The sequence below is a fragment of the Elaeis guineensis genome, chromosome 5 (assembly GCF_000442705.2).
Source record: "Elaeis guineensis isolate ETL-2024a chromosome 5, EG11, whole genome shotgun sequence".
In the NCBI taxonomy this organism is placed as follows: Eukaryota; Viridiplantae; Streptophyta; class Magnoliopsida; order Arecales; family Arecaceae; genus Elaeis; species Elaeis guineensis.
In genome coordinates this window covers 120,399,344-120,423,652 of record NC_025997.2, presented here as the reverse complement: position 1 = coordinate 120,423,652, position 24,309 = coordinate 120,399,344, and the positions used below count along the sequence as shown (strand labels likewise).

Here is a 24,309-nt window from a genome sequence, read left to right as displayed (position 1 = left end):
TCGATTTCAGCACCCATGGGCATTTTTTATTTGACATTTTTATTACTTTTCTATGAAAGATATTTTCCAAAATCAACTTTTATGATCTTTCCCTCCATAAAAAAATTTATTTCACATAAAAAATTGTAAACTTTTTGATAATAACACCTTTACTTTTCCATTGCAATGCCATTATAATGGCTGCTATCAAAATTATTATTTTGATATTAAATAGTCTTAAATCACAATTTGGGACAGATAATGATCACTATAAGCACTCTAACAGCCAATAATTTTCAGTATGGTTCCATTGTAACAGACTAACTCTATTAGTGAAACTTTGCTGCAAAAGAAGTGTATTTATTATTTAAGGGCTAATTATGTAATAGATCTGAAATTATTTGGATTTTTTTATTTTTATTTTTTGAATTTTAATTTAGTATAATCAGATCATTTAATTTTTAAATATGTTTAATTCAGATTGAATTTCATCTAATTGATGTGATGAAATTGTCATATAATATCACACAGTCTGCTTATATAGTATGAAAGGATGATGCTGACATCATACGATAATTTTGTTACGGCAGCTAGATAAAATTCTTAGTTTGGCTCTGCAATTTGCTCATATAGCATAAGAAGATAATGCTTATATAGCATAAGAGGATAATGCAGGAAATGCTTGTTATAGCAGCTAGATAAAATCCATAGCTAGGATCTGAATAAAATAAATTTAAAAGCTGAATCATTTGATTGTACTAAATTGAAGTTTATAATAAAATTAAAAAATTTTAAAATAATTAATTTTTTTTTTACATAATTAATCTATTTTTTTAATGTTTATCTAAATTGCGCTCTAGCCAGAAACGGGCCAGGTCTTCTATTCCCAGGTCTGCATTGCCCTGGGCCCAGCCCAAGCCCGCATCTAGACCAACAACACCTGCCATAAACCCTCGAACCCTACCCTTTCCCGCACTAGGGTTATGAACTTTCTCGATTTCGATCGTAGACATTGTTAAAACATCAAACCCTGGGGTTCTGAATTCGATCCCAATCTTCGGCACAGCGATGGGGATCGACCTCTTCGACGCCTGCGGTCCCGGCGCTGACGACGTCGACCTCACCAAGATCGAAGTCGACAAGCAGTACGCCCGGCGGCTAGAGCACAACAAGAAGCGGGAGGCCCTCCAGAGGTACGAGGAGCTCAAGAAGCGTGGCCTCGCCGGCGACTCCGACGAATCCTCCTCCTCGTCGGACGACGATGACGATCCTGTTGACTCCAGTAGGAGGGACCTCCAGTTCTTCGATGCCCTCGTTAGGATTCGGAAGAATGACCCTGGAATCCTTCCAAAGGACGCAAAAATCTATTCCGATGAAGAGGACGAGGAAGAAGAGGACAATAAGCCGAAAGCTGCGAAAAAGGAGAGACCTTTGTATCTAAAAGACGTCATGGCCCAGCATTTGATCGAAGAAGGGCCGGAGTTCGGCGAGAAGCCGCTGAGAAATAACCCCAAGGTCTATAATGAGGAGCAGGAGGAGGGTCTCAAGGCGTTCTTGGAGGCAGCAGAGGAGGAGGAAGCTGAAGCTGGGTCTGACGATGATGGCGATATCATTAAAGCGAAGGAGACAGCGGTGGAGGAGGTGGATGAGGATGCGGACGAGCGCAACAAGAGATTGGATGATTTCTTTGGGGAAGATGATGAATTGAACGAGGATGATTTGTTCCTGAAAAACTATTTTCTCCAGAGGTCGTGGATCGAGCAAGACAAGGACAAAAAGCCATCTTTTGATGACATTGATGTTTCAGAGGATGAGGATGAGCTCGACAAGCAGGATAGGTATGAGGCCGAGTACAATTTCCGGCATGAGGAAGGGGAGGTGGACCGTGTTTTGGGTCACTCGAGGTTTATTGAAGGGTCTGTGAGGAAGAAGACAAGCAGTAGGAAGCTGCAGAGGAAGAGCAAGGAGGAGAGGATGGCGCAGGCTGAGTTCGAGAGGAAGGAGGAGCTGAAGCATCTGAAGAATCTGAAGAAGAAGGAGATCCAGGAGAAGCTTGAGAAGATTCGGGCAATTGCAGGGATTGGAGGGGATGGTGTTTGCAAGCTGGATGAGGATGATCTGGATGAAGATTTTGATCCAGAGGAGTATGATAAGAAAATGAAGGAAATGTTTGATGTGGATTATTACAATGCCAAGGATGCTGATCCGGAATTTGGAAGCAATGACGAGGCTGATTTGGAGAAGCCTGATTTTGATAAGGAAGATGAATTGCTTGGGCTTCCTAAAGGTTGGGATGTTGGTGGATCTACTGAGGGGTTTGAGGCAGCAAGGGAGAGGTTCTTGAAACAGAAGGAGGAAGAAGAGCCGCAGAAAGAGAAGAGGAAGCTGAAGAGTAAAATCTCTCTTAAGGAGAAAGTGGAGCTTGATAAGGAGTTGGAGGAGTATTATAAATTGGATTATGAAGATACAATCGGGGACCTGAAGACTCGGTTCAAGTACAAATCTGTTCCGGCTAATAGATATGGCTTGCACCCTGAAGAGATTTTAATGGGTAATGACAAGGATTTGAGCCAATATGTTTCTTTGAAGAGATTAGCACCTTATAGAGAGAAGGAGTGGAAGGTGACATATCACCAGAAGTTGAAGAAGGATTTGATTCTTCATGGAGGAACAGATGCCCAGAAGATTGGTAAGAAGCGGAGGATCGAGGAAGGCACAAGTTCCACAAAGCCAGGGAAGGAAAAACAGAAAACAAAACCAGAAAAAGCAAAAGCTGAACCTAATCAACTGTCTAGGCGCAGCAGAAGAAGACACCGGCAGGCTGAATTGAAACTGTCCCAGTCGAGGCTCATGGCTTATGGAAAGATCCCCTCGAAACCTCAGAAAAAGAATTAATTATTTTTGGAGAACATAGCATGGGTATTTTGAAAGGTAGTTTATTTATAGTATTCTGCCATTTCTTTTGTTAGCAATATTTGGGTAAGCAAAGCCTGTACCTTTTATGTTAGAAGATGGAGTAGTCATTTAGCTTTCTTGAACTCTAAATGCTCTTCATTTGTGTTGTGTTTAAACTGCTATTTGTGTGGTAATTTTGAGCATTTTGTAGTGGAAAAGTAATTTTTGATCCAACTTCTGACAACAATAATATGCTTATGTAGTTTTTGCTTTTTCCCAATGCTTTTTTTACATGAAACCTGTGCATTTGGATACATCTGTGGGTGGATCTAATCAGATATATTCTGAGATAAAGTAGTCATATCTTCTCCTACTTTACATTAGAATGGTTTATGTTGTTTCTAACTCAGAATCTTGAAATTGATTCTGATATTTCTCACAGTCATTCCATATAAATGACTTGTGGATTAACATGATAGTGATTGCCAAACAGCCTTGCCTAATTGCTGCTCGAGCAATGAGCTGATGGAGGTCATGGTTTTCCATGTGTTTGGGCACTAGGTTATTATATCGCTTTTTAAGGATTATTTGGTAAGGACATAAAAATATAGAGGAAGTCCTTATCTCATGATGGTTCAGGATGGATGAGACTGTTAGGTGTGGGCAATGGGGGAAAGAATCTGCAACAATAAGCTTCTCAAATGAGGCATTTAATGCTTTGAAAGTTAACCTACTGATTTATTAAAAATGATAAATATGTGTTCTTAGAAACAAGATCTTACTAATGGAACATATCATAATTTTAAATTGGCTGATTTGAAATAGCATGTAGAAATAGGATTTACTCTGATGCACCATTACACGATTTTCCATTTAAAATCTGGTGAAACAAGAAATCAATCAAGATTTGTTCAAGAGTAATTTCAAAGATTTGTTCAAAAGCAGAATTTCAAGGGTATTGTTGAAGTGACTGAAGTTGATTCTAATGAATAAATCATCTGAAAGTGACTAACTGATGACTTGACTAACAAATTCGTACTTGGCCAATATTAGCTGTGATTTTTAGCGTCTTTGGTAGCTGAAAGAGCTATGATACTTATTTACAGCCAGTAAAGTGGTACAAGATGTCTTTAAAGAATAAAGAGTTTGAGAATGTTGTAGCATATTCTACACCTCTAGTTGCTTACTGGCTTCATAGGTATGTCACAGTTATTTGCCTATTTGTGTTTCATGACTCTGGGTGGACCTGAACCTTTTAAGCTATTCTCCTAGAATATGCCAATGGTGGTTTAATATAAAGAGAGAATTTCGGGGATATTGGATGTCATTGAGGATAGACTTTATGAGTGTGATTGCAGCGACCTTAAGCTTGTTTTTATGAAGCATTGTTTCATCATGGATGAATAATTAAATTTAATTTGTTCGAGTATGGTGGTGTATCATTGGTTTTATGCTGGTTAACTTTTAGGCCATAAGCTTTAGTTGTCATAGCCTAACAGTTTGATTGTTGATTTTGTCAAATTTTCTATGTTTTGTGGAGGCAATTTTGCCATGTTAACATGAAAAGAGGATCTTTACAAATATATATATGACTGTGGATTTTGAGTCTGGGGATCAGTTTCTTGTGATATGGTTCTAAGAAGGCCTGGATTATATTTGAGTCTTGATGCATGTACCTTTCTCCTGTGTATTCTTCCAGAAAAATAATTCTTTTGTGTTGCAGATGATCATCAACGAAGAAAATAGTTCACTGCTTGGTGCCAAAGATATTGAAGTAGTTGAATGCTACCGTCTATTGACTGGTAGACCTATGCCTTGACTGGGCCGAACTGCATACTGGCAGGCCTAGTGTCAATATCAATGCCCTTCATGTGCGTGCGAGCCCTGCCAGCTCTGCTGTCCATGATTCTTAATAGTCATCCAGGAGAAATTCTTTGTGCACCATGGATGATGTAGAAAATTTGATATGAAGTACATCATTTTTTGTGATTGATCCTCGTAGTCACCGCTTTTCAATGCACATTTAATACGTGCAGTTTTATTTTTTTATTTCAAAATTTTGCATGACGAAAATATCTCTATTCTTTGAAAAAACTTAAAGACATCTTATGATATATTATGACTTCCTATATGTAGGATATTATAATGTGGTCCAAAAAATTATGATATCTTGTATCAAATTATGACTTCCTGCATGCAGTATGTTACAATATGGTCCAGGATGTCATAATATAGAAAGAATATTTTTGTTCAACCACTTTTTAATGCGTATTTAATATTTGTAGTTTTATTTTTTCGTTTGAAAATTTTGAATGACGAAAATATTTCTATTTTATGAATAAAATTATGATATCCTATGATATATTATAATATTCTGTGTCAAAATTATGATTTTTTGTGTACAGGATGTCATAATATGAACACAGGATGTCATAATTTTTTCGAAAAATTAAAAATATTTTCGTCATCTAAAATTTTTAAATAAAAAAAATAAAATTATAAGCATTAAATGCGCGTTGGAAAGCGGTAGCTACGTGGATCAATCACATAAAGTGATGTACTCTACGTAGGATTTTCTATACCTCCTGTGGTGCACAGAATTTCAATGTCATTTAGTATCTAGCCGATCTTCCAGAATATAAGTCCGTGCACGCACACACAGGTGCCTAGGGTATGGAGGTGGATTGGATTGTTAGTTTTTAATCAAGCATGTGGGAGGGTCCTTTGGATTGATGCCATAGTTTTGTCATTGTCATTTGAGGATTTTTTTTTTCTAATTTTTTCAGCTATATTCATTTTAGATTTGTATGGATATTATATCTTATCTTATATGAGATAGATTGAGCTTAAGATTGATCGGATTTGAGATCAAACTCAATCAACTTAGCCCTTGGATAGGCACGGATCTTGATGCACTCAATTTTAGTCAACGGAGGACCTCCTATGATCATTTGGCTGATGTGATTTTGTTTAAAAAAAAACTCATTTATGAGGAGATTGTATTGGCCTTTATTTAGATGAAGTAGCATTTGAAAATAATTAAAAAATATGTGTTAATGGAGATGGGATATGAGAGGGATGAACTTTTTGGCTTATAAATATTTTTATCAAATGAGATGGTATTTAAAAATAATAAAACATATATGTTAATTGGGATGGGACTCAAAAGGGATGAGCTCTCTTTCAAATGACATTCTTTCCTTCTTCTCATTGGCCAAACACGAGATATCTTCTCTCCGGTAGAAACACCTCTCTCTCTCTCAATGGCGTAAACATCTCTCATTCTCTCTCATCCATCAGTATAAACTCCTCTCATTCTCTCTTTTCTCTTTTTGATTAGTACAAACTCCTCTCATTTTTTCTCCTCTCTCTTGTCGACACAAACTCTTCTTGTTCTCTTTCTCCCTCTCTCTCTCATCAGAATCGTGGTCCATCTTTTTATTCTCTCTCTCACTCTCTCCTGATTATCTCTCTCTCATCGGAACCGTTCACTTGATATATCTCTTTTCTCACTGGTTGTTGGAGTTGGGCTACATCTTTTTAATTAATTACTTTGTGTTATGTTGTAACAGAATTTTTTTCTTATGATTTATTGAATGGTTGTACTTTATGCAGGAAGATGATTTTGAAGCGTATATCAGCGACGGTTCATCTAAGGAAGAGCAATTCAATGATTGTATAGGTTCACCGATATTTTAGATCATGTACTTATAATTTTGTTATGATGGACACTATTTTGACTTGGATAGATGTCATAAGTGATGTATATGATGTGTTCAGTTGTTAAGATGAAAAGATATATGGTTGTACATAGTTATGAATGAATATATTGAAGGAAAAATCGTCTTTTTCTTTGTAGGATCTTTCAGATTTAATGAGATCTGGGACAGAATATTTTAAAAAAAAATTATCCTACTTTATTTCAGATCTAAGGTCTATTAAATCTGATTCTTATTATCTGATATTTAATCTAAAATTAAATCTAAAATTTGAGGATTAGAGAAATACCTTTAGGGTAACTAGATTACCCTGTAGATGATTGCAGCAATGCCCGAGGTTCTAAAATAGCCACACAGTCGTCTGGCCTCTATCGGTATTCACTTGAGCAGGATCTGGATCGTCTTCTCCTTGCGAATCTTTGCTCCAAAAATCAGATCTGGATCTGATCAGGAAGATCTTCAAAAGATCTTCTGAAGCTGGAGCAGCAGCTTCTCGACAAATCCCTGCAGCCTTCTGATCAGGGAGCCACCACGTCTTGGACAAGCACCAGATGGACGCCCAACTTTTTGGACGTGAAGAGGAGAGAGAGAGGATTAGGGGGGACATGGAGAAGTGGAGGGAAATCTCATTTTTGCTGGGTATTGAGCAGAATCTCTAAACCCTAGCCGCAGATAGGGTTTAAATAGACCCTGCTGCGTCATGCAGTGCCACATCATTCGACCAATCAGAAAATTTCAATTAATTCTGAAAAAATTATGATTGGAGTGATGTCATCTGATTATATCAGATAAGAACCCCACCAAACCCTCCTACTGTTGGCGCCAACACTGGATAAACACAGTGAGATTGGTGCCCAACAGTTTGAGTCGATCAAGGCATAGAGTCCTCATCTCATGAGACTCTATCCTTATCCATTTGAGGCGCACACCCAATCTGATCTTGACGTCCACTTTGAGGTCTAATTTAGCAGATGGACACTCCACAAAAACTCTCCAATGATCTCTTGTCAAGTGACCTTCAGTTCAAGGTCCATGGGTCAACGTTTGACCAATATCTTAAAATGAAAATGGCAGGTGACAAGAATTGACAGGTATTGTCTTAAATTCATCTCATGAATTAAGATAAAATTTTTCTGAGCTGGACTGGCTCCAGTCAGACTGAGAGAAACCTTCTCAAGATTCTCTGAGTGAGTCAAATCACATTTGGCTCAGTCGAAATAGAAAAGATTACACGAGGAGAAAGTTAGATTCAATCGTGTGCTAGCATGATTTTCTTGAACCTAATTGGATCTAATCCAAATCAATCGAGCTGGGCTAGCTTGATTGATGACATCCAGTCCCTAAATCTTGTTTGTGTGATCCAGTTAGGTTCATTTTCGTATGGTAATAAGACATATCGTGATCTCATCATCGACATCATCGAAACTCCTTTCGATGGATCAGAACTCTTCTGATTCAGACAATTTAGAATGATCGATCATCAATATCATTCTAATTGCTCTCAAAATCCATCAGTGACACCTAGTAGTATATGGTGGCAACCCATCAGAAATGAAGACGAACCTCTCGGTGCAGCTACCTGTGTGATTGAGTTCCTCTATCATGAGTCCCGACTGAATTAGGATTAAGGTAAACTCGTCAAACCCAACATCAGTCATATGAATCAATCGATTGATTCGAGTTCGATGTGAACCCCAATGAAAAATTTTTTTCCATTATTTCACTCTGCCATGGCCATGGGCTTAAGGACTCGATCTTTCGATCATCATAGGACTACTCCTCTCATCTATCGAGGTTGATAGATCCCATCTTGGTGTAATCTGGTTCCTACAATGAATATGCTACAGCCAACATACACCTCAGGGTTCTGAATGGCTAGGAGATCGAGTTATGGTGTAGTGAAACTATAACACACTCAAGGTGAACTGTCGATGTATCTCAGGTCAAAGAACTAGATACACAGCTGCAGCATCGAGCTAGTCATCGATGAGAAGGTAGACTTCTTTATGACTGCTCGAGGTAGTCACGCTCAGTATTCTCGTTCTCAACGAATATTTGTATTCTCGCTTTGGTGTCTCCACACCGTAGACTCAAGACACATTTACTCTAAGAAAGCGATCGTACACCAACCTTCCGGACCGATCACCATCTTTGTGATGATCCTATGATCAGGAGCTGTTTATGAGTTAGTTATGTAAATTCATGCCTTAAATTTTCAACTTTTGAAAATATGAATTAATATTCTTACTAACTCAAAGGATGTATCACAGACACAATGTGATAGTAGAATAACTCTTTTATTCGTTTATAGTCAAAATTATAAATTTGCCCTTACATTTGTACAGGAATGTGTCAGCCAATCTGGCATCTAGGGCACACATCTAACATGTATTACTCCTATACAATGATATGATTTGTTCTATTTAGTTTGTACATTTCATGTTACATTAACGATTGTGAATTTTAGATATTTATTCTTTATGATAGATGATGCAAAATGGTTTAGCACAGATTGGCCCATATTAAACTCTATTTTCTAGAATAAATAGAAACTCTCCAAGGGTCCCCCCATGATAAATAATGATAGAGTAGAATAAATACTAACTTCTGATGGAATAAGGGTAGAAATAAATATAGACTTTTGGGAGTAAACACAAATAGGCTCAAGATCAACATATAAGGAGTTGCTCTCTATCTTGTATGGGACCATGCTATGATAAACATAAATCGTCTCAAATAAATATAAACTCTATATAATAAACAAAAATTTTATATAATAATAAACACAAACTCTGTGACAATAAACATAAACCATTCAGAATAAATATAAACTTGGTCCTTAAAATTTGAGTCATCCAATGGTCCCTCATGGTAATCAACAAGCGAAGAGAATAAATACTAACTTCTGATGGGATAAATATAAATCTCATGAAAATAAATATAAAATTTACAGAGTAAAAACAAACAGGCTTAGGATAAATACAAACATAGGGAGTTGCTCTTTGTCTCGCATAGGACCATATCAGGATAAATATAAACTACTCCAGAATAAACACAAACTTAGAAACTTTATATAATAAATATAAACTTTATGACAATAAATACAAACTGTTCATAATAAATACAAATTTGATCTTAAAATTTGGGTCATCCAAGAATCTCACCACGACAAATAATAAGAGAAAAAGATAAACGCTAACTTTTGGTGGACTAAACATAAAGTATGTGAGAATAAATACAAACTCTCTAAAGTAAATACAAATAGGCAATGAGACTCAAAATAAGCATAAAAATATAGGCCTAGCCAAGGTCGATGGACCGGCAATTCTTGTGAAGACCTGTTCAAAATCTTGCAGGGTGAGATGGGCTATGTTTAATCTAGCTTCATTGCATAGGAAAGAGATTGTTTATTAAATATAGACTATTGGTTTGTTGCAAAGCCTCCTTACCATATAGAAAGAACCCTAACTAACGTAAGAAAACTTATAGGAGGTGCTTGGTTCATGATCAAAATTGAAATCAGAATGAAAATTGAAATGGTTTGGAATCGGAATCGGAATGATCAAATCCCTCGAAGCACTTGGTTCGTGACCGAAATTGGAATCGGAATCGAAATAGAAATTTGATTCGATAGACAAAAGTAGGGATTGAGTCCTATGTAGATTGGGCTATTCCCATTCCACTTCGAAATCGGAATCAGAATAGGACTCCTTCCAATCAAATGTTTTGGAATGGAAATCATCCATTCCTATTCTGATTCCAAAACCCTACTTCCCTCAACCAAGCACCCCCACAGGGTCTTGTCAAACTATAATTTTTTTAGGAGCAATTGAAGCTGCTCATTGTAATCCACCACTAATAGATGTTGGTCATTGTAGCCTTATTGTGTATTGCCACGAAGATGATCATAACATAAACCTCGAAGCATTGATAAATATAGATAATATTTTTCATTGATGAGTCCTTCCTTGACTTGTTTTGTTAAACCATGATTTGAAGAGGATTCAGGAAATAAAAAATCAACCAATATGGTTTGAAATTGTTTTATTTGCTTTGTCCTTTCTTCAATTGTGTTATTCCTTAGATTAGGTATAGAGATATTTGCTATTTTTCTAAGTAGCTTGCAGAATTCTCTAGCTTGAGCGTTATTAGCATATTATGTATGATTAAAAGACCATTGATAATGGATATTCTGTAATCTTTTAAGAAAAAAAATATATTTAAAAATAGAAGGATTTAACGGAACTTCTTATGTTCATAGAATCAGTAATACATAAATTGGTATAATAAGTATTAACTAAGTGTCTGTACTTTTTTTTTTCCTATATTTTCCTCCTTGGACTGTAACTGCAGCAACATCTTTTCTAATTTCAAAAAGCTGCAGTTTCTTCTTGTAATTATCTCATTCAATTTCTTTTAAATAAAAGCTGGGTGGTCTTCTACCTGCTTCATCATCAAACAAGAAAGAGGTATTGACTAAGTGGCAGATTTAGGTCTACAAACAGATGGGTCCAATAAAAGCAAATTATGGATCAACAGGTAGAATCTAGTGGTGAAAACATAACCAAGAGGTAAATTGATCTGGTCCGAAGATCAGCAAAACCAAAGTGCTCATTCTCTGGGTGAAAAATTATCATTGAAATTACTTTTCTTATGGGGGTCTAGAAAAATGTCTTTTAGGGATCCATAAAGATCCTAGGAAATCTCATCTAGAAGCAATGTATATAAAAGAGGTGGGTTCTAACAGTCACCAGGATAGATATAAATGAACAGTATGATCGTATGGTAAACAATCTCAAGGGATGTGATCTAGGCTTCTTTGAAATTTGGCACTTGGTCCCTCATGTTTACACCCATCTTTCATCTTTTTTTTTTTTTATTTTCTTGTTTAAAATTAGTTTTATGACTTTGCTCATAACAATATCAAAACTAACTTATAATTTTTATAATACTCGTCTATGTTTTCTTTTCTTGAATGGCTAGATGTGCCTATGGATTACTAATCCCCAAATCTTGACTACCATATTATGTTAACTTGCCTGCATAAATACCATAACAGTAGCCAATAAACAATGTTTTGTCAGTACAGATATTTTTCCCCCTCTCAACTTAAAACTATCATAAAGTTTCAATTTGGCACTTTGACAACAATATAAAACTAGTTGCCTCATCATGGTAAATTTATTAGAATAGAACAAAAGCATACGCATGAAATTGACAAAGATGTTACATCAAAAAAGAAATTGACAAAGGTGAACATGAAAAGTGAAGAGTTAAACTATGTAACTGAAACAAGGTATGAAATATATGAAGTGGAGATGTTTGCTTCATCTAAAGCAATTATGAGAGATCCATAAATACACAATGAAATTTCTATAATAAACCCTAATATGTACAGCTACTGAACTAGAATGCTTGGGATGCAGTTACATATAATAGTAAATCAAAATCCTTCTAAAAAAAAAAAAAAAAAATCAAAAGCCAAATCAATGATCTGGCTTAGTAAAATCTTGAGCATACTTGAAACCAGCAACTTTAGCATCATATCTGCTATCATTGTCAGCATCTAACTCTTGGTTTGACAGCATCACTAAAAATATTACTTAAGAAAACATCATCAATTCCCATTTCTGGTTGATAATCATACATCCATGAAGGTAGTTCCATTGAAGGATATGTTGACCTTGGAGCTATAACTTCTATCTCTTTCACCACACCAAGATCTTCGAAAACATGGTATCGCATTGCTCGATTTCTGCTGAAAATCTTGCGTGGTCGAAAAATTATTGTAGATGCTCATGATCCTGTTAAGTTCAGTCTCTGGTGCACGCAGTGATGGCTGCCCCATTGCACTGAAATCAGCAATTGACTCATCACATGCTACCACAAGCGGTGGGGGCACACCGTCGTGACAGGTTATTGACACACTTGATTCCATTGCAAAGGGCTGTGCCTGCTATGTCATTGAAGCCAGTACTCATTGGTTTGATTGGTGCTACTCCAAATGATTGTGCCACACCATTGAAGTCAGTCATAGGCTCGGTTGGAGATATTGCTGTTGCTTGTGCTATGACCAAAATTAGCCATTGGTTCACCATAGGCCATTGCTAGTGGTTGTACCAACTACCAATCCATTAAAATCAGCCATTTGCTCATTTGGTGCTACTGTTAATGATAGTATCAATAGCATTAAAATCAACCATTTGCTCACTTGATGCTTCTGCCAATGGTTGTCACTTACCATTTGTTTGCTCACTCAGTGCTGCCGCTAATTGATATGACATAATGACATTGCTGTAGCCACCATGGAGCCACTAAAAGTATGATAGCTTTGTTTGTCGTTTGCAGCTTGTTTTGTTGGCATGTTTGATAGAGCCTGAAAAATTTTCAATGGTTCATTAGATTTATCATCAAACTAAAAGTTGGAGAAAAATAAAACAATGTTAGCTTCATCGGTATGTTTAATACATGATTTAGCTATAAAGAGATATATGTCCAAAAGATAAATAAAAAAAATAATAAATACTTATAAAGTTAGTTTTACAATAAATTATTATTTAGTTACTTTCGCTGACTTGCAAGTTGCGAGCTTGCTTATCTACTTTTGTATTGTCCAGCTAGCCTTTACACCATCAGTTTCTTTAACCTTTCTTTTATAGCATACCAAAAAGTTTATTTTCAGTTCAACTCGTTGATCTCCACCGTTGATTTTTTTTCAGATGTTGTGGCTCTCCGATGTTCAACCCAACGGCACGAGCTCGACGGCTTCCATTTGGATATTTGCGTAATCTTGGAGTGAAGAAATATGATCTTTCTTGTTCAGGAAGCTTGAAGATTTGTAGAACGATATTTACCAATTTAAAGACAAAATAACATCACTTAGGAAAAATAAAACCAGGAACGAAAGGATAGAATGGGCTAGAAACATTGCCCTTAAGCACGTAGGGAGAAAAATGTATTCGTTTGAAGAAAACGAAGAGGAGTTGTGGAATAAAATATTACCATTATCTTTATTGAAAATCAAAGATTCCTGTAGTATAATTTTTTTTTTAGAAAAAAAGAATCTAGTAGTATGATTTTGAGGAGCATTGTTAGAATCTAGACTAGTTTATGCCAAAGTTTATAATGGTTCTCATTGCTTTTATATATATATATATATATAGCAAATAATAGCATCGATGGGGCTATTATTTGGCGAAGTCAAAGTGTTCAAACTTTAGTATGTAGAAAGGTTAGAATAAAGTATATACAAGGAAGTTCTGCCATACATCTATTACTTTTTTCTCAATCTCATACTTCTTTGGTGAGTACTTGATACATATAAATAAAATAAGTAAACGTAAACCCTAGAAACTATGGAACTATGATATTCCATAAAAAATATATCTTTTTGATAGTAAAGAAGAAAAATAAAAAGTCACGTTGAAGAATGACATGATAAACACATCATAACCAACAAGATATTACCTGTGGAACACATCATAAACCATTAAATATCAAGCTATTTTATATTTCTAAATTAAAAAGAATATAGTACCAACCAACTAGTTCTATCAAGCTGTAACCATAATGCTTGACATTGTTGAATACATTGTAAGACAATGACAGGCCTTTCATCTTTTGGTAGAGATAATGATAATGCACTACAAGATCATCATCCTTCGGGTTGAAGCTAAAACTAAGTGGAAATATGAAAGAATGAGTGCTATTCTTCCTCTCCGGAACTTCATCTTCTTGGTTACTCCTTGTTTTAGTATTTCGTGCACAGAATACTAAAAACTGTATTTGTTGACTCTACAATGCCGATGCTAGGGTAAAGCATTGGTAGCTGCTAAGGTTTTGGTGGCCTCAAAGTTACTACTGTTCCATTAAAAACTCTAGATTTTATCGAAAGGACACTTTCATTCATACAAATCCGCTGTTGGATCACCCATCGGTAAACGATTGATTCACTTCAAGGAAGGGGAATCCTTCTTTTGCACAAAAGATACAATCCCTATCGAGAAAAAATAATATCATGTTTGCTTGGTTATCATTCCAAGTTCTAAGTAAAAACTATTCAGTTTCAAGCTGAGCTTGAGTTGTTCATTATTGTGTTGTTTAATAGATTTGATGGAACTTTGAGATCTATCAAGACTTTTGCCTATATATTTTAGACTAACTATCTTGATTATTGTCTTAATTGTAGTTCCAATAATTAAGTTGTTAACTTCAAAAACTGAAACATTAGGAAAAATTCTCTATTCTCAAAAAGCTTTTATACTATGGTTTTTAGATGAACAAGACAATCCAATCTCATTAATACACAGTTTGTAACTAGCAATATATAAAACCATGTGTACATATAACACTATGGGCTCAACTTATACTTTGTTATCATTATGAAACTAGTAGAGATATCATCTTAGTGAACGAGACAAAAACCGATATATTAGGAAAATCTCTTTATTCTCAAAAAGTTTCTATGCTATGGTTTTTACATGAATAAGACAATCCATCCCCATTAATACATAGTTTGTAGCTAGCAATATATAAAACCGTATGTATATATAGCAATATAGATTCAATTTATACTTTATTATCATTATGGAAGTAGTAAAGATATCATCTTCATGAACGAGGCAAAAATTGATATGTTAGAGAAGTCTCTCTATTCTCAAAAAACATTTCTGCTATGGTTTTTAGATAAATGAGGTAATCCAACCCCATTAATATATAATATATCGCTAGCAATATGTAAAATTATGTGTACATATAGCAATATGGGCTTAATTTATACTTCATTATCATTATGAAATTAGTGGAGATATCATCTTGGTGAACGAGATAAAAATTGATATATGAGAAAAATCTCTCTATTCTCAAAAATATCTTATTCTACAATTTTTAGGTAAAAAAGGCAATCCAACCTCATTAATACACAATATGCAGCTAGCAATTCATAAAATTATGTGCACATTTAGTAATATGGACTCAACTTATACTTTATTATTATTCTTAAAGTGGTAGAGATATCATCTCGGTAAATATGGCAAAAATTGATAGGTTAGGAAAACCTTTCTATTCTCAAAAAACTTTTATACTGTGGTTTTTGGTTGAATGAGGTAATCCAACCCCATTAATATACAGTCTATAGCTAGCAATATGTAAAATCATATGTACATATAGCAATATGGGCTCAACTTATACTTTATCATTTTAGCGAACGAGGTAAAAACTAATATATTAGGGAAACCTCTCTATTCTCAAAAAGTTCTTATAATATGATTTGTAGGTGAACGAGGCAATCCAACTTCATTAATACATCATCTGTAGCTAGCAATATATAAATCATATATACATATAGCAATATGAGCTCAACTTGTACTTTATTATCATTATAAAAATAGTGGAGATATCATCTTGGTGAACAAGATAAAAATGATTATGTTAGGAAATCCTCTCTATTCTTAAAAAGCTCTTATGCTATAGTTTTTAGATGAATAAGGCAGTCCAACCCCATTAATACATAGCCTATAGCTAGCAAATATAAAATCACGTGTATACATAGTAATATGAGCTCAATTTATATTTTATTATCATCATGAAAGTAGTGGAGATATCGTCTTGTTGAATGAGGTAAAAATTGATATGTTAAGGAAACCTCTCTATTCTTTTAAAACTCTTATGCTGTAGTTTTTAGGTAAATGAGACAATTCAAGCTCATTAATACATAGTATGTAGCTAGCAATATATAAAATCATGTTTATATATAGCAATATGGGCTCAGCTTATATTTTATTATCATTATGAAGGTAATGGAGATATCATCTTGGTGAATGAGGCAAAAACCAATATGTTAGGAAAATCATTCTATTTTCAAAAAGCTCTTATGCTATGATTTTTAGATGAACGAGGTAATCCAACCCCATTAATACACAATCTATAGCTAGCAATACATAAAATCATGTATATATATAGCAATATGGGCTCAACTTGTAATTTATTGTCATTATGAAAGTAGTAGAGGTATCATCTTGCTGAACGAGAAAAAAACCGATATATTAGAGAAACTCCTCTATTCTCAAAAGCTCTTATGCTATGGTTTTAAGATACATAAGGCAACCTAACCCCATTAATATATAGTTTGTAGCTAGCAATATGTAAAATTATATGTATATATAGCAATATCGTCTTAATTTATACTTTATTATCTTTATGAAAGTAGTGAACATATCATCTTGGTGAAAATGCACGCGAAAATATTTATCCCATTTAAGTTATTTAATAGAGCTGTCTATCAAATATTTGAAGTGAATTTATTATTATTTTTTTAATCATTTTCCAATAGTCTCCTTTATAGGTTGGAGCGACAGCCTCATATCCTGTTTAGGATTTCTGTTGGTGGTAGTATTTTTTTATGTTTTTGGAAAATCTCCAGACTATAAGCAAGCTCAACTTTTCTGGCTTAGATAAGAGGAAAGACCACCAGTAAACTGTGCACCTATATTCTCCTTGTCTGTCATTTGTAAAAGAAATTATAGTAAATAATGATAATTTAAATCTGTCAATGTATCAAAGACCACCCAGCAACTTTAAAAAATGAAGTATGAAGCACCATCATGCATCATGCTTTGTTTTTTTTTTTTTTGAACTAACTGGTGCTCGTAGTTGTTTGCTCAGTTGTTCCAAAATTGCTGATGAGCCGATTATATTGATATATGCTTATATGTGATTCTTTTCTCAGAAAAAATGAAGTATAGTCTAAAATAGACTTTTATCGATTTCAGAACTTCTGGATAATATTTAGGTGTATGTCCTTGCAATTTCTCTAGCTGCTGGTACTTCTGCTTGTCATTGGCATGAAGCAATTAAGAAAAGATGGAGCTTGCAAGAACGAGTTCCTTTTGCCTTTTCCCCTTGTCATTCTGCCGCTTATGGGGATGCCGGGATTATGACAGTTTAAATGGAGAGGTTACCAAAATTTACTTGTAACATGGAATGGCCGTTTCTTTTCTCTCTCCTTACTAATCCATTCTATGATATTGTGATAATTGTTTGTGCATTGAGAGACTATAAGAAGTTATGTTTTTTTCTAAAATCTGGATATGTAATTTTGTAGTATATTGAAAGGTCTGTGTATTTTGATTGTTTTCGCTCTTGATGGATCCTTATTATTAAAAGGAGATACAACCATTTACTGAAACAAGGCTTTAAAGCTCACTGATGCATTGCGAGTTTCCCCTGGTCATTCAGAAAATGGAAACCTGATCTTGCTGGTAGCTAGAACTAGTTTAACATGGATATAACAATGCAAAGATTTTGTGAGAAGTAATATGTTAGACTACTTTAGGACTTCAGATGTGTGCTCTTACGGGGTAACTTGCACATAGATTAATTGAGGCTTTGACATGATGCTGGGACTCCTGTGAATTTCTTGGTTCGAATCAAGTGGATTTATTCCGGAGTTTTGATGTAGCTCTGATGAAGGGATGGGCATTTTTTTTTTTTTTTCAATAGTAAAAAAGCATAGAGATGCATGGCTATGGCTGAATGACGTATAAATTTCACTGGAGTGTCTTTGTGCATCTCTCTCAAGGCTTTTATGAATGCTGATCATGTGTTATTTACTGGTTGTTTTTTGGTTGCTACATGATAATTCGCTACATTTTTTTGGTAGATGATAATTTGCTACTTTAGTTCCATATCTTTTTCCTCTGCTTCTTCAGGCAATAAAGCCAATTAATGCTTACTCTAATTTATTAAGAGAAGTGAGCCAAAAGTAGTTTGTGGTCTCCACTGGTCCATGCTCTAATTCATGTCCTCTTAATTTGTTCTCTGAAATGCAGTTTGGCCCTCACCAACTTTCCTTTGGAGAAGCTCTGATTTCAGATCATCACTTGCAATCCTTCAAAATTTCAGAAAACATGGTTATCAGCCTCCACTCATATCTTGGTCCTGGCATGACATATGATAATTTGATTACCTCCTCATGAGTCACACCAGTCTTAGAGAATTGCACCAATCCTCTTTTGCCATGTCTGCATAAGAAATTGAGCAAAAATATGATCGAGGCATCAACGCATTAATAAAGTTTCAGATTGTGGGCATGGGGACTTACTGCACTATAATTGTAAAGAGTGCAGATCAGAACATATTACATCTCTGCATAAATTACACCTGCCTCTCAAGGAACTGCATGGGGATGGGAGTAGGGCATCAGTGCAGTAACTAAATTTCATTCTGAGGGCATGATTACTCTTTTGCGCTATGTTCATGCAGAGAAGGGAAGGCCAGAACTTGGCTAGGTTACCAACATAGCTTGGACCAAGCCACCAAGGGCTTGATCCCCATGTATCCTAGTAATACCTTCCTCGATGGTAAAACACCTGGTGAGGAAGAAAGTTCTCCAGTGAACATGTTAAATGGGACAATGATATGCATCACTGTACCCTTTTTAGTCAGCATGGAGTTTCAAAAGAAATCCTACATGATACTTGAATTTTATTCTTTAGACCTTGCATATGAAGTGGCAACAGCTCACTGAACTGGTAGGATCATATTTAGGCATACATGAGGAGACAATTTATCATGCCATCCTTATGTTTCGACGCAACAATTTGCAATGCTAGTGCTAAAGGAAGGAAATAGGAGTTCAAATCGTATACCTCAGGAATATCTTTTGGTGGGTGTGAGTCATCAAAATAATAATAAGTATTATTTCAAGTAACGAATCATTATTCGCTTAACATTGATAGCCAAGTTCAGCAATTCACACCATTTCTTTCTAGGGTATTGTAACTTTGTTCTTGTAGGGAACCACCTGCTGGTATAACGAAACCAACCTACCCTGAGTGGTTAAGAAATGTGCCTACATCTCTTAACCTAATGCCCAAAATTACCTAGGGTCACCGATATGGTTATCATTCTCTTATGTCCATCTGCAAGGAACTCTGCACCCTCTTAGTTAATGTGCAAGAATATACTTTATATACTTAGAACTTTCTATGTCCCACTAGAATTCTCACTGCAACTGACAAAACTTCTTCTTTGGAGCTTTTTCAAAATGCTTCACCAGACCCCCCAATAGTTTAGCATTTCCAGGGTCTTGGATTACTCAATATAAGGAGTGTGGGTCATTAACATTGAGTCATACATCAATGAGACACTTTATTTCTTTATGGATCAAGATTCTTGGACAACTTAAAAATAGAGTAGATCACACATGCACCTTGTTTCTTTTAGGATATAGATTTCTGGAAGCTTGGCAGTTGATCAAATGTGCATCTCAACATTTTTATGAAGATTCTTTGCAAATGGATAGGGGATCGGCTCTATGGAACTCTGTTCCACCAAATCCTGTCTCACCATGTAGTTTTTTAGTTCTTTACGAGTCCTTAAAAATGAAGAACAAAAAGAATCAATGAAACCATGAGAATTCGACAACTTTTAACCCCACTATTCTCCAAATCTCCATGCCATTTTCTATACTTAAGTGACTAAAAATGATTGTTAAAGTTTATAAGATCACACTCGATAAAAATCATCTCCACCCAAGTGAAATCAGACATCACAACTTCTGCACCATCCAGAACAAGTACATGGCTACATTCATGAAGAGGAGCTTGAGCTTGACAACCCTGGATGCCATAGCTTTCTAAACGCATGACATGAACATTGTTCACATAACCATTGATCAAATCCTGTATGCCCTAAATTGTCCAACTCTCTTCAGGCAAAAGCAACACATGTAGGAACCGAGTTGCATTTCTCAAACATCAGGTATCTCCAACATCTCAATATTGCAAGAGTCTCTCTTCCAATTTTTATAGGATGAAATAGGTTTGGTATTGCCATAACTGCCATAAATTCTCTAAGTCATTGGATCTGAACCTCTACTATTAGATCTCATTCCAGTCGACAACCTGCAGGTCATCTCTGGATCCCCAACCTCTCCTTCAATTAGGTGTCTCAGGCATGGCTAATTCCAACATGCTGAATTGAGGTTCATATAGAAGCACCCTTTGAGCTAATGGTCCTTGTATTACACAAGCTCATCACTTGGTGCCTCAATCTAGAACTTGCACACATCAAACTCCATAGCTTATCATCACCAGCTTGCCATTCGACTGTTACCCAAGACCACACTCACATGTCCCCAAACATAACAATGCCACAAGCCTCTGAGCTCTAAGCTGGCCCTAGTATTTATCTTCATGGCATGACAACCATCAGATATTCCGTTAATCAAAGTTACACTAATATAGCACTTGTCACAAACCCAGCATTATCCATGCTTAAAATCATTCACATAGTTTACCCTATGTACAAGTCAAACCCAATGCTTGTGCTCTAAAAACTATTGCAGCCTCCAAGCTAGACAAAACTTCAAATCATGACACGTTTGGACTCTTACCCAAATTAAGACACCACTGCGGCAACTGATATAGAGAGTATGATACTATCTTTGTTTCACAAGTTATTAACCACTTGTTTAAAATCTTCTCAAAACTGTGAAGTTTCCAAATCTGCATGGTGGCTAAAAGATGGAGTAGAGACCATACAAGAAGAAGGCCACGCAGAAGTCAGAATTGCTGGATTTACATCATTCAGAAGTCTTCGAGATTACCATACAATCCTTCCAATGTTCAACAAATCTTACAGTACTTCACAGAGCCTTTGAAAAGCTTTCGGGCAGTCCCATAACCATCTGGCGTTCTCATATTTTTCTACCATCCTACAATGAAACCTGTTGTCCACTCTGTGTGATAAGTAAAATCATTCACCTTACAACAAGTCGTTGACATTAAGTTGCTTACCAATAAAACTACCAGATACATCTATTCTAAAGAGTGAAGACTATTTTTTGGGATGGGGGAGGGGGGGACCTACTGACAAGTCATTGAGAGAAAATCGGGCATCCAAGATCACCAATTAAATCTTTTCGGAAGACTGAATAGGAGTTGTATAATTCTGCAGCCCTAGTTTGCTGCATTTCCAACGGGACATGAAATTGTGGACCATGCATATCTGTGATCCAGCTTATTAGGTATATAACCAGTAATTTACATCTAAATGAATCAGTTGCAGCTGCTTCACTACTATCTAGCTGCCCCAACATGAAGTGTTCCTTCACGTATTTCTACTTCCACAAGAGAAAGAAGAAGGAAACAAAAGTTAATCCATCCATTTTCAGAATGAAAGAAATGATGAACAAACTGTGAGATGCCAAAATCAGACACAACAAATACAGAAGTTTGGAGAGTGAAGACAGCAACATCGCATATTCAAAAGCAACAGAAAATTACAAAGACAAAACTCCACTCATATAACAGACATAAATCTAACCAGCTGTTATTACTGTACAGATGCAAGAAGCATGAACACAAACAACAGATAGCTACCACACACAACCAAGCAGAGATGGAAGCTTTCACCTTTTAATGGAACTGGAAGTTCCAGATGAGAAAAAAATTTGAACCATGGTAAGCAGCAAAAAGAAAGCAGATCACTCATCTAGAAACCATTCATTTCCAAAAGGTAAGTCCGCTGCTTCATCAATGCCTTCGCTGCAGCCTTATATGGGCCATCAAATGCTCCACAAACAAAGGCATCAGCCTCCTTCCTACTACTAGTGCTACCACTACTTCTCATAGAAGAGGGCTTGATTGCCACCAATGTGGCTCCTTGCAATCCCATCCCACCAGGGAGTTCCAAGTAGGGAGCATACCTCAACTTCATGTTGGACGCCGGGACCTGTGTCCTATTTGAAGATGCTGAGGCTGCCAATGGCTTCTCCCTGAACTCCTTCAGCTGCTCTACCCCCATACTCAATGTCCCCTGCCCATCAGCATCGGTCAAGACCAAGCTCTTCAGTGTTGGGTGGTCCTTGATAATTGGTCTCAGAAGATAATGTCTTATGGAAGCAGCAATCAAGGAACTGATTGTCCAGACCACACGAAGTTTCAGCCCTCCATTTGTGTAGAAAGATTCTGGTATGCTCCCATTGTCTTCTAACCTTGTTTCATGTTCGGTAGATGCCGGTTTTCGATCTACCCATGTACCTCCCAAAATCACACAATTCTGAAGGGTACTCCCAAACTCTGCCCTCCACTTCAAAAGAACTCCTTCTTCTGTTCCAACATCTCCAGCAGGGAGTTCGATCCTGAGATTGTGGATGTGGCTGAAGTTTTTCAGGACTTGTGCAGGCGAGTGGTGGGAGAGCTGTGGGAAGAGGGGTTTGTTCCCACCATGGGTGTTGCGAAGATGGTGGAAGGGTTTAAGAAGGGTGAAGATCAGGAGCTTTAGAAAGTGGGAGAAAAGATTTCGAGCTTTCGGGGAGGATGGGTTGAAGGCATCATCATAGTCACCATCAACAGTGACAACACGGTCGATCTTAACATAGACATCATGGACTAGAGGAATCAGGGAATTGAATCGCTTGGACACTGCAGAGCAGCGGCCCAGGGACCGGACATCAGCAATCTTGTTGAGTATGAGGAGCACCAGAGAGTCTGGTATGCGGTCAAACTGATCTTGTTCAAGAGATGGGTGGGCATGGATTCTTGTTTTGTTCTGCATTTTCTCCAAGAATGCTTCCCTGCTCTAATTACCTGTAAAGAAGTAAAATTGATGTCCTCTCCTCTTCTAGTTATGAAAGTTTTGAACTTGAAAAAAATGCAAGTTTTGATGCTGGGACGAAAAAAAGACACTAGCTTTGGATCTAAGCTATGAAATGGTAACTCTATTTAGCTTTTGGGGAAGAAAATAAGAAGCTGAAATCCAAATAAATCATCTGAAGAACCGAAAGACAAAAAAAAAAAAGTGATAATTAGCACAAATCTTACATCTATAAAACCTCACAAACAATTTAATTATTCGTGACTTTGAACTATTTCAAGCTTTAAGCAACCCAGAAAAAAGGTCTTTTGCAAGAATAAGCAAGAGAACAGAATGAGCAGAGATCTGTGGTTTGGATTTATACATCAGCTATTCCAATCAAACTAAAGAACAGACCCCAGAAAGGCATAAAAAGTCCTTCAAAATGATGCATCTCAAAATATGTACTAGCATAAAGAACCTAAATTTCTCCAAAAAATTATCAAAGAATCAATCTCTTTTCACTCATAATTCATAACAAGATGAAAGCACCAAAGACAACAAAAGAATACCTACTACAAGACTCCAGGTCAATCGGAAAGCATATTTCCCAGTTAGAATCTTACAAACTGCTCCAAAATCCAAACTTTCCCCGGCGACCCACCTGATCGAAGGACCTTGAGCTTCAATTCAAAAGCAAAATCCAATAATTAGCGATTCTGGAAGTAAAATGTTGGGATTTTTCCTCCTAAATCCTCCTCGAGCCAAAGCCAGCAACTGATGCCATCTCCTAGAAGAAATAGACCAAATTTATAGGAATACTTATAGATATTAAGAAGAAATTGTGTAGAAAATTAGGGTTTTCAAGAGGGTTCGAGCTCTCCCCCCGCTCTGGACAAATGAAGACGAGTTCTCTCTGATGTATCGTTACCTAAGCAGAGATAAAAGACGGAGATAACGGCGCCGTAAACTGGTTGTCCCCTGATGTGCAGAAATGGAGGACGGTGGATAAGGGCGTCAGGTAGTAAAAGGCACCGAAGGTGGACAACTTGCTAATTCCTAGTGACGATAAAGATTAAAGAAAATTTAATATTTTTATTCGTGGTTGTTGTACGTTATGATATCTTTTGAAGATAAT

General features: G+C 36.2%; 2 protein-coding genes across 7 annotated transcripts; one reads left to right on the top strand and one right to left on the bottom strand.

Annotated features, from left to right (window-relative positions):
* The first annotated feature begins 946 nt into the window (after window positions 1-946).
* Window positions 947-13,331, top strand: LOC105046135 (uncharacterized). 3 transcript variants are annotated; one of them, XM_010924655.4, is made up of 2 exons: window positions 947-2,910; window positions 13,313-13,331. In XM_010924655.4, the coding sequence occupies exon 1, from the start codon at window positions 1,048-1,050 to the stop codon at window positions 2,872-2,874; it is 1,827 nt and encodes a 608-aa protein (XP_010922957.1). In that variant the 5' UTR covers window positions 947-1,047; the 3' UTR covers window positions 2,875-2,910; window positions 13,313-13,331. The 3 variants fall into 3 exon arrangements, with proteins under 3 accessions (XP_010922957.1, XP_010922956.1, XP_029120536.1); XM_010924654.4 differs by lacking the exon at window positions 13,313-13,331 and adding an exon at window positions 6,490-6,639; XM_029264703.2 differs by lacking the exon at window positions 13,313-13,331 and adding an exon at window positions 4,598-4,812.
* An 8,467-nt stretch (window positions 13,332-21,798) lies between these two features.
* On the bottom strand, window positions 21,799-24,224 carry LOC105046136 (F-box protein At4g18380). Of its 4 annotated transcripts, XM_010924657.4 has the most exons (3): window positions 24,103-24,224; window positions 23,744-23,961; window positions 21,799-23,185 (listed from the first exon to the last, which is right to left on the bottom strand). In XM_010924657.4, exon 3 carries the CDS (start codon window positions 23,151-23,153, stop codon window positions 22,089-22,091), a length of 1,065 nt encoding a protein of 354 aa, XP_010922959.1. In that variant the 5' UTR covers window positions 23,154-23,185; window positions 23,744-23,961; window positions 24,103-24,224; the 3' UTR covers window positions 21,799-22,088. The 4 variants fall into 4 exon arrangements, with proteins under 4 accessions (XP_010922959.1, XP_010922961.1, XP_010922958.1 ...); XM_010924659.4 differs by lacking the exon at window positions 24,103-24,224 and having other exon boundaries at window positions 23,748-24,090; XM_010924656.4 differs by lacking the exon at window positions 24,103-24,224 and having other exon boundaries at window positions 23,744-24,089.
* Between the last annotated feature and the right edge of the window lie 85 nt (window positions 24,225-24,309).